Raw genomic sequence first — 13,704 nt, 5'->3', positions numbered from 1 at the left:
GATGCTTGTATTAGATTAACATAAGTTGAATAATATAATAGCTTCCGCCTTTTGTGTCTAAACCGTTCATACAAACTATAACAACACACAACAGAGATTTGAAAGACGCTAGACACGGTGCTGTTTGATTGGTGAGCTGGTGGCGCGGAAGGTTGGAAGGTCGGCTCGGCGCTGTCTGGTGGTGGGATGACGGCGAGGAAGGCCGGCCGGGGAGAGGCGCGGTTGGGCGGTGCTGGGCTAGTGGAGAAGGCTGGCGGGTTGGAATGTGGTTGGAGTGCTGTTTTCTGGTGTGGGCTGCTGGAGGTGGTGGCAAGGTTGTCTTGGACTGGTGGCACACAGTGTTGGGTTTTTCTGTTTGGATTCTTTGATTTTCCAATGGGGTGGCAGTGGTGGTTTACGGTGGGTTTTCTTTGACTAGCTATTTGGGTATTTCGGCAATGAAGTGCAACAGAGGATGGAATTGAACGTGGATCGCGATTGTTGTAGGAAACAATCCAAAAGCTACTCAATAAATAACGTTGATGGGGACATTAGACATGGGCCACAGATCACATGCGTGTATGGATGTTGACGAGGGCCACATATATTATTGTGGGTGTTTTATTATTGTTTTAGTATTAATTTTCAGACAAATTGTTTTGAACTTTATTTATTTACATTTTGGGCTTTATGTTATTTTTAGCAGAGCGTTAGCCTAGGTACTACTAGGGTTAGGGTTTAGCCATCGCCTATCTAAACACATTTTTCAATTGTATTGGCAGTTTTGATGAATAATATGATTATTGACCTGGATTTATCATCTTCTTCCACCTAATTCTCTCTTTCCGAGCTTCTCTCTCTTCCTTCTCTGGCTTTTCTGCTGCTTCTTTCTACTTCTCTTCTTTCTTTTCCAAGCTGCCTATTGTCTTGCATCAACTTTGGTATCAGAGCTCAATTTTGATTGTTTCCTACAACAATCACTATCCCAAGCCTTAGTCATGGACGCCACCCAATTCGACACTTTTATGAAGATCATGGAAGGCATGAGCAACCAAATAAGCAACATCAACAACCGACTAACCACCTATAGTGATTGGCGGCTTAAGAGTAACCAACTAACGACCTATGGTGATTGGCTTAAGAGTCAGAATCACCAAGGCCAAATGCAAGACCACTTTAAGGTCGTCCAAAATCAAGTGGACGAACTCATCGAAAACTCCGTCACTAACAACACGCCATCAGAAGCCACAAACACCCAATCTCCACTGCTGCCACTAGTACACCCAAGCACGAAGTCGGAAAATCCCACAAACAAAGCCATTGACACCAACAACCCAGTGGAGCCCAACCCCTAATTTCTTCTGTTTTCTCCCCACCCTTTCTAAAGCTTTCCTCCAGGCTTCTTCCCTCTCTTGGCTTTATTCTCTTTGTTCTCTAAGCTTTATTCTTAAATTACTTTTGCACTCGGCATGGTCAATGGGTGAGATTTTCATTGTGGGCGAGGCCGTGAGTCTGGTGGGGCTGTCACGTTGGTGGGTTGCGGTGGTGCCCTGAGTTTGGGTATTGCCGGTGATATGGTTTGGTGCCTTTGGTTTGGTTGATGGTTTACTTTTCTCGATTTGTGTTTTCTTCTCGTCGGGTTTTTGGCTGGATAGAGTTTCAGGTATCTTTGGGTGGATGGGTTTTTCGGTTGGGGTGTTTTTGGCGACGGTTTAAGGGCATGTGGCTGTCAAGTTTTCGATGAGTTCGTCCACTTGATTTTGGATGATCTTGAAGCGGTCTTGCGTTTGGCCTTGGTGATTCCGACTCTTAAGCCAATCACCATAGGTCATTAGTCTGTTACTCTTAAGCTGTCATTCACTATAGGTGGTTAGTTGGCTGTTGATGTTGCTTATTTGGTTGCTCATGCCTTCTATGATCTTCATAAAAGCGTCGAATTGGGTGGCGTCCATGACTAAGGCTTGGGATCGTGATTTTTGTAGGAAACAATCAAAATGGAGCTTTGATACCAAAGATGAGGCAGGACAATTCACGAAACCCTAGAAAGAGAGAGATTACGTAGAGAGGAAGAACCAATCAAAGAAGATAAAAAGCCAAGAGAGAAGAAGAAGAAAGCTCGGGAGAGAGAATTAGGGGAAAGAAGACGACAAATCCATGTCAATAATATTATTCATAAAAAACTGCAAATACAATTGAAAAATGTGTTTAAATAGGCGAGGGCTAAACCCTAACCCTAACCGTAGTAGTACTTGGGCTATCGGCCCGCTAAAATAACATAAAGCCCAAATGTAAATAAATAAAGTTCAAAATAACCCGCTTGAAAGTTAATACTAAAACAATAATAAACACCATACGCGCATGTGATTAGTGGCCCATGATGTCCGCATCACATACCCTTGACATTGTCTTCTGAAATCTGTAGAGATAATTTATTTGTGATGCTTTGAGTGTGCTTTGTCAAAATGCATTTTGAAAGGCATGAAAAATATTGAGTTAGTGCTTTTAACCTAATGGTTATCAGGAAACCTGGTGGCAAATTGAAATAATAAACTTCTAAAACACTCTTAAGAATCCAACTACTTTATCAAAATAAATAAATAGGTAGATTTTAATGTACCTTATTGTCATTTGGCCTAATTATGCTTTACCTTTCTTGCGTTTAGAAAATTACACTAAACTTCCTTATAATTTGAATTAAATTGATATATTTTGGTGAACCAATCAAGTAATGCAACACCATCATCTAATTAACATCCTCTACACTTTGTTTTTTCTCTCTCCTAATCACCAAGTTGTCCTTGTGGAGTAGATTAATAAATTAATAAGTTTTGGACCAAGTGTTTGAGAAAATTGAAACAGGAAAAAGTTTGCATGTATTCAATGTGTCAAATAGATTTATGTGGCATTACTTTATTGGTTCACCTAAATATATCAATTTGATCCGACTTGTAAGGAGTTTTAGTGTAAGTTTTTAGGTAGGGACCTAAAGTGTAATCAGGTCTAACTATGCGGAGCTAGATGAATTGGTAAATAAATAAATAAAAATATATGATTCTGAAGAATCCAAATACCTTTTTTTTTAGCTGCAAAATTCTTATTTATATATTTATCATTTTTTCAAACTCGGTGTTTCTAATCTTGATGTCAGATGGATAATGCTCTGATTGATGATCGACGGATACATGTGGATTTTAGTCAAAGTGTTGCAAAACTGTGGTCCCAGTACAGACGCAAAGATCACAAAATGGGTAAAGGTAAAGATTGCAATGTTTTAAGGATTCTTGTTTCTTCTTTTTTCTAGTTCATTTATGTATGTTTCCATGTGGTTCGTCATTTGACTGTACTAATTTTGAACTTATCTTTTCCGTACATGTACCTTTTTTTTTCAATAAGTAATTAACAAATATCATTAAAAGCGTAAAGGCACCCCTAAATACACATGAAGTATACAAGAGGAAGCATCTACCTAGAAAGAGCAAAAAGAACAAGGAAATTACTATAACTAATTGTCAAAGAAGAAACAAACGCAATTGTCCGAAGATACAAAGTTTTGAAGGACTAAATCTCCTCAAAGGTCCTTTTATGGTCCTCAAAATTTTTTATCATTCATTTCCTTTCATAAACACCATAAAAGGCACGTAAGCACCATCTTCCACATAGCAGCACTCCACGTAGTGCCGATAGTCCACCAACAAGCATACAAGTGAACTATACGTCTAGGCATAACCCAAGACAACCTAAAACAACTGAAAAATGTAATCCAAATGCCATAAGGCACGTCACGCTGAAGAAGAAAAAGACTGCCCTCATGGGAGCCTTAGTCTGCCAAAGAATCTTCCAAGGGAAGTAACAACCTTCACTACAACAAACCAAGAAACAATAGAAGGAACTAACCTTAAACAACCCTCTTTTGGAAGAGAACTACCACAACTTATCTTTACTTCCTCATCTCACTTAAATACAACACCTTGAAGAATGAAGCAAAGACATCCACCTCTCAATCATGAGCTGCTCTAGCAAACCTCACGTTTCAATGATTGGAGCCACCATAAAACTCCAAATGACCCGCAACAAAGGCATCATTTGCACAGGCAGTACCAAATAAATCTGAAAAGGCTTCCTTAAGGGCCACATACCCTACATCCCCACACCACTGATCACACCAAAATCTAATATTGGAGCCATCTTCCATCTCAAATTTGGTGATCCAAAAATTCTCCATGACCCTTCCAAATATTCTTCCATAACCTCACCTCAAACGCTTCATAAGGCTCAATAGAATACCACCCACCCCACGAGTTGCCCAAGTTAGAGACCATCTCCCATCTCCACCAAGCATCTCTCTCATGAACATAGTGCCAAAGCCATTTACCTAGGAGAACACTATTGAACATAGGTAAGTTCCGAATTCCCAAACCTTACTCAAGGAGTGGCAAACAAACCTTGGACCAGCTAACCATGTGATATTTGAACTCTTTGCCTTGCCACCACATTAGAACTTCTCAATTCAGTTTGCAACACTCCCAAGAGAGGAAAGAGGGACATGAAATATGTAGGCAAACTGGAGCCACCCTCCACCAGGCCTATCTCTCATGTACACAGCGCCAAAACCATTTACCTAAGAGAGCATGATTGAACACCCGCACATTTTGAATTCCTAAACCTCCCTCAAAGAGCGGCAAACAAACCTTGGACCAACTAACCAAGTGACATTTGAACTCTTTGCCTAGCCCACCCTATAAGGGTAACCTGCCACCCTTGAACTAGTACATCATTTTTAAATTTAGTCAACCGTCGCTCTATCTTATTAGTAACACCTTCCCAAATATGTAGGGCCTTATAGGAGGCCCCCAATGGTAGGCCAAGATACTTAACTAGCTAAGAGGTGACCCCACAACCTAGAATACTAGTCAACCCTTCCACATAATCAACATTTCCACAAGAATTAGTTCTGACTTAGCCAAGTTAATCTTCAAGCCCAAAGCAGCTTCAAATCATAGGAATAAGCAACGCAGATGATTTGGATTAACACCACAAGAGATCAAAGTATCATTAGCAAACAAAAGTTAAGAGAAATCAAACCCACCAACATTACTCACATAGAAACTAGACAACAGCCCCCCACTCACAACAGCAAAAATCATTCCATCCAACTCTCCATCACAGGGCCAAACAACAAAGAGAATAAAGGTCCCCTTATCTCAAGCCACGGGAATTATCGAAAATACCTATTGGAGTGTTATTTACCAGAACCGAGAAACGAATCGAAGAAATGCAATGGGCTATCCAAGAGCATCATTTTCCCTCCAAAGACACCTGCTCAGCATATACAGCAAATAGTCCCAATTAACATGATCATAAGCTTTTTCTAGGTCTATTTTGTAGATAACACCCGGCTTACCATATCTTAATCTACTATCAAGACATTCATTGACGATAAGAACAAGATCTAGGATTTGCCTACCTCTTATGAATGCATTCTGTAACTTAAAGATAATTTTCTCCAACTTCTTCTTAAGCCTGTCTTAGCAATAGCTTTGTAAATGCCCCCGCCCCGGCCCCCCTCCCCCCCTCCCCAACACAAGACTAGAAGGGTGAAAGAGTGAAGATGTTAATTATCAATCGTATTAAACATACTGTGGTATGACAAGATACTGGTCTTGGTGTCACCTATCTTCATCTGGTTTATTCATTGAAAAACTTAGGGGAACTACATTTTCCCTCTTCAATTTACCATCCAATTTGCAATGTCCCTCACCAATCTTTCAATTTAGTTAATGTACTGTACTAAGCTCCCATTGGAATTGCAATGCCCCTTTCCGCGAACCAAAATGGCAATTTTTTTTTTTTTTTTTGGTATTTTTATTTTGAGTATTTTTGTTGGAAGGAAGACATTGCAACTTCCATGGTAGATTGGTAGGATACATGAAATAAATTGAAAGATTGAGGGGAACATTGCAAATTGATTGAGGGGGTTAGTTTAGTTTCTCAAAAACTTAAAATAAATTACTTGGCACATACCTCGATATGAAGTTCTATTAATGCTATTATTATATGGTCATTAATGTGAGACAGTAGTTGGAAGGCAACAGAAAGCCGAGTGAATCTTTGTCATCCCATTTCACATATAATTAAATTCTCACCCTAGGATTGTATCCTGAGTTTGATATTCATTTTGAAATCTCAATATTTTATAAAATCCTCTGAAATTAATCTATCCATATGGTTCTAGAAAGAGGTTGCTTTAAATGTGGTGCTCTTGACCACATTGCCAAGGATTGCACTGGGGTGGGCCCAGCCATCAAACAGCAAACTCAAAAGTATATTTTAAAGGATGATAACAGACAGCGAGGTGGAGATAACAATTCTAGGTTTGTAATCTTGCGTTTGATTGTGGATCTCTCTCTCTCTCTCTCTCTTTCTCATACTGGTAATTTTTGCAGCTATGAAATGGTATTTGATGGAGAAACTCAAGAAAGTCCAAAAGAAGAAAAGAGTCATCAAGGAGGCCATGATCCAGATGACCGAGGTGAGAAGCAAAAGATGTTAAGGCGAAGTTCCGAAGACCCAAGGCATAGAGATCAAGAAACTAAAGAGTGGAGTGATAGGCACAGGCACAATGATAGAAGTCGAGGATACACAGAGGATGAAATGAGCCGTGATAGTAAATCAAGGCTATATGGTGGAAGTAAAAGAGATGGGGATTATTTTGAAGAGAAAAGGGATAGAGAAAAGTACAAACGTAGAGATGTAGGTGATATCGACAAAGATGAGCGGGTTTATAGAAAGAGAACTCCAGATAATGATAGCCATGTAGAAAGGAGGGATGATGGAGATTATAGGAAGAGAAATAAAGATAATAGTTCTAGTCATGTGGATGTGGGAAGTAGGGATCAGAAAGAGTATAGGAAGAGAGGCGAAGAAAATAATAGCAGTAGAGGAAGGAGCAATGGTAGAGATTATAGAAATGATGATAGGCACAGGGAATGGAGGGATGACAGAGATTATAGGAAGAGAAAAGCAGAGAGTGAGAGGCGAGAAACGACAGATGAGGCAAGTGAGAGAAAAAGAAATGCAAATGGTGATAGCTATAGCCATAAAGGGAGGAGGGAGAATGCGAAACACTCAAGGTGAGAGGAGGAGATGATGAGGCTTTGTGAGCAATGAAACTTGGGTTATTTTGGAATTAATTTATCTACTCTTTTGATCCAAATTTTTTACTTGTCTCATGAAATACGCTACTTAATATTCAAGTTAGGGGAAGTAATACAAATTCACAAGTAAAAATTGATATAGCGCATGAGACCTGCAATATGCGGTGCATGTATCCTGCTGGATCTGATTTTGTTTAGCATTTTGTTTATATATTTCTCTGTTTTAATTCTAGTTCTTCATTTTGCATATTCACATATACAAAAGCTCAGGGAAAAAAAAAATAATTTTATTATGCCAGGGAGAGAGCGAGCGCTTGGAATTATGCAACACAACTTCTTTAAACCCTGTAAGTGAGATTGGCTTAGTTTTTTCTAGCCAAAGTTTAAAAAGAGGAATAAATGGGTAGAGTCAAATTAAATTTGAGAGCCTCTAAGACCAAGGACGTGGTTGCGGAGAAAGCCAGTTGAATTACCGGTCATTTTTAAAAAAAGTTTTACAAACTTACAGATGTGACACTTTGATATATTAAACTACCATTTTGTAGCAAAAAGGCAACTCTGTTAAAGTGAATGGAAAAAATAAATTTATCTTTCATAATTATTAATTAGTAAAAAAGTGAATTAAAAAAAATATAATAATAATAATAATAATCTAAGGCAGCTGAACAACCCCAAAAAGAGTGATGTCAGCCAGCCAAATGAAAAGGGTTTGGGGAGGGAGAGCTGTGCAAGCCAATGTTCCTCTCTGATTTTGCTCTCATGGCGTGGCTCGGTCAAATTTGGGTTGTGTTGACTTTTTCTTAAAAAATTTCATTTCATTTTATTTTATTATTTTGGTTTTTAAGAAAATAAAAGTACTATACGAAGAGACAGAAAAGTAGTCACGTGCAAGGCATGTAACCACTTTTCCATCCAACTTAATGATTGAGGGTAACAAAGCATCATATTTGTCATAAAATGGTTAATTTAATGTATCCAAGTGTCGCACTTGCCAATTTATGAAGCTTTTTTTTTAAAAAAAAAATTATTTGATAGTTCACATAGCGGCATATTTAACCCTTATATGTATTACTAAGATCATTTGAAGGCATGCATTTATAGGATTTTTTTTTTTTTTTTAAGGTACACATCCTCAAATTATAGCCTCATTGTTAATGCCTCCCACCCCCAAACTATAGATTGTGTCAATGTCCTGCACAAATTACCAAAATCTGTTAATATACCCCTTATGTCTTACAAAAATGTTGGGAATAAGACTGCAAATTAGATATTTGCGTAGTGGAAGGTATTGAATTCTCATGCCAAAATTATTTATGATGAACATGTGAAAAACAATTGTTATTTAAAATTAAATTTCAAAAACAAAGAACACTTACTTGGATATCAACGGCCACTCTTGGCTTTGGACAAAAATCTTTTTGCTTTTTCAAGAACATGTTTTTTCTTGTTCAAGAACACGAAGAACAATTTCTTCTTTTTCAAGAACACGAAGAATAAGTTATTCTTTCTTCAAAAATACGACATATCTCAAGGATGTAGAGATCTATAGATTTTCTTACCAATGACTGATAATAACCAAAAGAATGTAAGTTGTTACTTGGCTATTCAAATTTTAAACTTTTGTTCTTCGTGAGTTAACACAAAGAACTATTAATTCTCAGAGAGTTTTTGAGAATTAGTTATCAAGAGAACTTAATAGAATTGAATGAGTGATTTGAGAGCCTAGGCTCTTCTTTATTTATAAGCTTAACAGGGAGGCAGAGAATTAGATTTAAGTAATGTGGGATAAGGAGGAGACCTAGTCCAATAAGGACTACCAAAGGGGAGTGGACGGCTAGGGCTAGGAAAACCCTAGCCTTCACTCCTCTAGTGGCCACATAGGGCCAAGGATTATTTCCCTAGCCCATGCGTCTTCTCCTCAGCTTTGGGCTTGGGTTTTTATTCCAAGTGCTAATGCTTTTACCCAATTGAAGAGCAAAGGGCCTAGATATATATTTCCTTGGCCTCTAAGTTTTATCATAAGCCCAATTACTCTATATCTCTTTAACCCATGTTTTAAATAAATAAAACACTTAGCTCTATAAATAAGAAAGTCTTACTCTAAATAACATCAGCTTGGTGATGGACCTAAACGAAAAAAATATTATTGGCTTAAATATGTTCGTAACCATGTCTCCCTAACATTTATTATGTAACAATACTTTAATAACAATTAATTCCACTAAATAATTGTGGTTGAACTTCAATAACTATTTTTAATTAAACTATTAATCCATTTGACTTTGATTTATGATTCTTCTATGAAATATTCCGTAGCAGAATTAAGGCTAGGATACTACCACTTAATTCTCTACCTCTTTATCCTTGAGTTACTGATTTTATGTTATTCTCATACATGTGAAAAACACATCTATATATTTTGGTATGCCAACCAAAATGCTTCGATCGAAGGCTCTCAGAATAATATCCATAAATCTAAAACAAGGGGAAATTTCTTATCTCTTTGTTTACTAACAAAGGATTTGGTGATCAAGGTAGATTACCAAGATTCAATGTATAACAATCTTACTTAAAATGGAATGTCAGTTCTATTTACCGACAATGAACTTTATACATTTAAGGATACAAAGAATTATGGACTAAGACTTGTGTGATAACTATGTTACTCACACCCATAGCCATATTCAATGTAATCCTATGACCTTTTACATGCATAACAAATATGATAAGCTTGGTAATAAGCATGTAAAAGACATTTTATATGCTATATGCTTAAATCATTTTAATCAGTAAATATAACATATATATTCATTACAAACATTTGAATGTAACCGTAGATATAAAATCATTGCGATTCAGGGTGATGAGAATGAACAAGCATCATTAAAGGATCCATTGCATGTTCTAGTTGGGCCTATTACTATAGCAAGATCCAAGAAGATCAAAGAAGCACTTAATGGGTTGATTCAAGAGATTTGGGTTGGTTCTAAAATGGGGCATTTCAAGCTTGGCCAAAGGAAGATGAAGGCCTAATAAATTTAATCCAAGCTATTGAGGGAGCTGATCTTGCTTAATTGGACATAATTTCCTTAGCAATGGCGTGGATTAATAGTTGATTATAGCTGATTGACTTTCCAATTACATACCAATTAATTGGCTGATTGACTTACATATTTCAAGACCTTCTTTAGGCGTGATTTCCTTGCCAATTTCAGTCTATTTTTGGCATGAAGGAGTTGCTAATTTCAAACCTAATTAGCCTTAATTTTAGGTTTCTATTATTTAGTCCTTTTTCGTTCTATCTACTTTCCAATATTGGAACCAATTTAATTTTCTTTCCATACCAAACAGGTAGTCTTATTTTCAGCCATGCTTTATAAATAGCATGCACTCATTGTAATGAGCACATCATGAATGAAAATTAGAAAAAAGTGAGGTTTGCTTCTTTTGTTGGTTCTTCAAAGAACTTTTAAACTTATCAAGGATTCTTCTTTGTGGCATTCAAACTTTATACCTTTGGTTCGTGATTCAATTATAATCATTGGGTCGAGGGTTGTTACTTTATACCTTTGGTTTTCCAAGACACTACTCACAATAAAAAAAATAATAATTAAAAAGAAAATAATTATTGGTATAGAAAAGTGGAAAAATTTTGTTTTGTAGTTATTTTTTTTTTATTTGAATAGTAGTAAAAAGTAAATGATGTGATATAAAAGTGAGAATGTTTTGATGTTGATTTTTTTTTTTTAATAAAAAAAATGAAGTGAATAGTGTGTGGGGGTGTTGTGTTGTTTATCAAACGCCCCCTTGATGTTTGGATCAAGCGGGGGTGGACAACTATTCGGGTCACACTAGTGAGAGATGTTTGTAGTCCAAGCATCACTCTCTGACATGACATAGTGCTTGAGTTTCCAAATGTTAAAATTGGGTCTAAACATGTGTGTTTGCCAAAGGACTTGAAAAATGAAATGGACTGGAACTGTAGCAAATTTGATTGATGTGAGAAAAAAAAAAAAAAAAAAAAAAGTAAGAATATTTTGTATAAAAAAGTGAAAAAAAAAAAAATTGTTTTGTAGTGATTTTTTTATTTGAATAGTATTAAAAAGTAATTGATGTAATGTAAAAAGTAAGAATGTTGAGATTGATTTTGAGAGGAATAGATTTTTTTTTTTTTTGAGTCCTCCGGCAAACACACCCCATTGTAAGTGAGCAACTGCACACTCTAGACAATTCATTCATACTTTATGTTTTTTTGGGATATATTATTTTCAGAAGTAAAGGTATTTTAGAAAATTTTGGTTGAAATATGATTGTATTTCAGTTATAAAATTTTGGTAATTCATGTGTCCAAACGATCATGCATGTATGATCATTCTATTCCACCTTCTTGTATTCTTGGTAATATTTATTCATACTCTTAGGTAATCATCATTCAAGTGTATTAAACGTACCCTAACTCTCTCTAGCTTGCTTGCTATATAAATACCTTGGGTATATTTGTTAATATATTTTGAGGGTGTTATTTTGTTTTTGATTTGAAAAAGTGATGAGAATGAACAAGCACCATTAAAGGATCAATTGCATGTTCCAGTTGGGCTTATTACTAGAGCAAGATCCAAGAAGATCAAAGAAGCACTTAATGGGCTGATTCAAGAGATTTGGGCTAGTTCTAAAATGGGACATTCCAAGCTTGGCCCAAAGGAAGATGAATGCATAATAAATTTAATCCAAGCTATTGATGGAGCTAATCTTGCTTAATTAGACATAATTTCCTTAGCAATGGCGTGGATTAATGGTTGATTATGGCTGATTGACTTGCCAATTACATACCAATTAATTGGCTGATTGACTTTCCAATTACATACCAATTAATTGGCTGATTAACTTACCTATTTCAACACCTTCCTTAGACGTGATTTCCTAGCCAATTTCAATTTATTTTTGGCATGGAGGAGCTGCTAATTTCAGACCTAATTAGCCTTAATTTTAGGTTTGTATTATTTAGTCCTTTTTTGTTCTATCTACTTTCCAATGTTGGAACCAATTTAATTTTCTTTCCATAGCAAGCATGTAGTCTTATTTTCAGCTATACTTTATAAATAGCATGCACTTATTGTAATGAGCACATCATGAATGAAAATTAGAAAAAAGTGAGGTTTGCTTCTTTTATTGGTTCTTCAAAGAACTTTTGAACTTATCAAGGATTCTTCTTTGTGGCGTTCAAACTTTATACCTTCGGTTCGTGATTCAATTATAATCATTGGGTTGAGGGTTGTTATTTTATACCTTTGGTTTGCGTTTCATCTATAAACGTTGGGTTGGGTTGGGATTTTCTATAAAAAAAAAAAAAAAAAAAAAAATCTGAATTTTAGTTTCTTGGGTCAATATTCCAATATTGTTGTTGGGTCTCAAAAGCGAGTCGATTGAGGTTCGCATCATTTGGTATCAAAGCACAGGCTCCAAAATCAGGTTTACTATCCTTTTTCTTTATCTTTTGTTTATTGTTATCATCCTATCTTGTTCTGTTTGTGTTCATTATTCTTTCTTGTTGTTTTGCGTCGTGCACCAAGTTAAAATCGTGCACCAAGTTCAAAAAAAAAAAAAAAGAAGGAGATGTCAGAAAAGAAAAAAGAAGAAGAAGAAAAAAAAAAGAGACGTCAATAAAAAAATAATAATAATAAAAAAAGAGAAAAAAAAAACGAAAAAAAAAAATACAAAACACAAAAAAAAAAAAAAAAACAAAACAAAACAAAAGCAAAACAAAGCAATTGTTTGTTTGTTTTCTTTCTTCTTTCTTGTGTCCTCTTCCTTTGATTTGTTGTTTCTATGATATTTTCCTATTTATTTGTTTTCTTTCTTCTTTCTTGTATCCTCTTCCTTTGATTTGTTATTTCTATAATATTTTCCTATTATCGGTATTGGTTTAAATACTACAAGTTGAATTTCTTGATCAAGTTTATTAGTTTAATAAAGAGCTGAAAATGGGAAGCTACGAGTGGAAAAAGGCAAGAGAGTGTGAGACTAATATCGAAAACAAAGCCAATTTAAGAGTGAAACACGAGTGTGAGTAACATAATTTGAGTGCAAACACCTGAGGGACTGTTGTGAGGAATTATTTCTAACATTTCTCTATAGTTTCAAACTATGTCTTCCAGGGGCGACACATCAAACAAAGATAGAGAGGAGGAGTCGTTCTTCTTGTTGCAGGCTATGCAACAACAATTTGAACGCATGAACGTGGTGTTTAATGAGATTCGGGATCGGATGGATAGGCAAGACGCCGTTATTGCTACTTGGCATGAGGGGCGTCCCTAAAGAATCCCTAATGCTAGACGGCAAGAAAGACGTGCGCACGTGGATGATTTTAATAATGACCACGAGGATGAGTTCGAAGATGAAGGGGATCAAGCTTCATTGAATGATGAGGGCAGGTTCATGCCAAGGGGAGAAAGGCGTTGTAGAGGTTTCCGAAGAGATCTGAGTTGGCAAAATGGGACTGACAGAAACCTAGGAAACATCAAAATGAAGATACCATCTTTCCAAGGGAAAAACGATCCTGAAGCATACTTGG

At 36.2% G+C, this 13,704-nt stretch overlaps 1 protein-coding gene across 2 annotated transcripts in view; it reads left to right on the top strand.

Moving 5' to 3' along the window:
* Positions 1-7,365, top strand: part of LOC132165714 (peptidyl-prolyl cis-trans isomerase CYP59) — a 35,606-nt gene extending 28,241 nt beyond the window's left edge. Inside the window, exons 12-14 of one of the 2 annotated variants that reach the window (XM_059576382.2) lie at positions 3,128-3,233; positions 6,212-6,350; positions 6,423-7,365. In XM_059576382.2, the coding sequence (XP_059432365.2) occupies positions 3,128-3,233; positions 6,212-6,350; positions 6,423-7,113 (936 nt within the window). In that variant the 3' untranslated portion in view covers positions 7,114-7,365. The remainder of the gene's footprint in view (positions 1-3,127; positions 3,234-6,211; positions 6,351-6,422) is intronic. The other variant, XM_088511688.1, reaches the window with a different exon arrangement.
* Positions 7,366-13,704: the final 6,339 nt, after the last annotated feature.

This window comes from Corylus avellana, chromosome 11, assembly GCF_965113065.1.
Source record: "Corylus avellana chromosome 11, dhCorAvel1.hap1.2, whole genome shotgun sequence".
Lineage (NCBI taxonomy): Eukaryota > Viridiplantae > Streptophyta > Magnoliopsida > Fagales > Betulaceae > Corylus > Corylus avellana.
The sequence above is the reverse complement of the archived record's forward strand: the minus strand, read 5'-3'. Positions and strand labels throughout refer to the sequence as shown.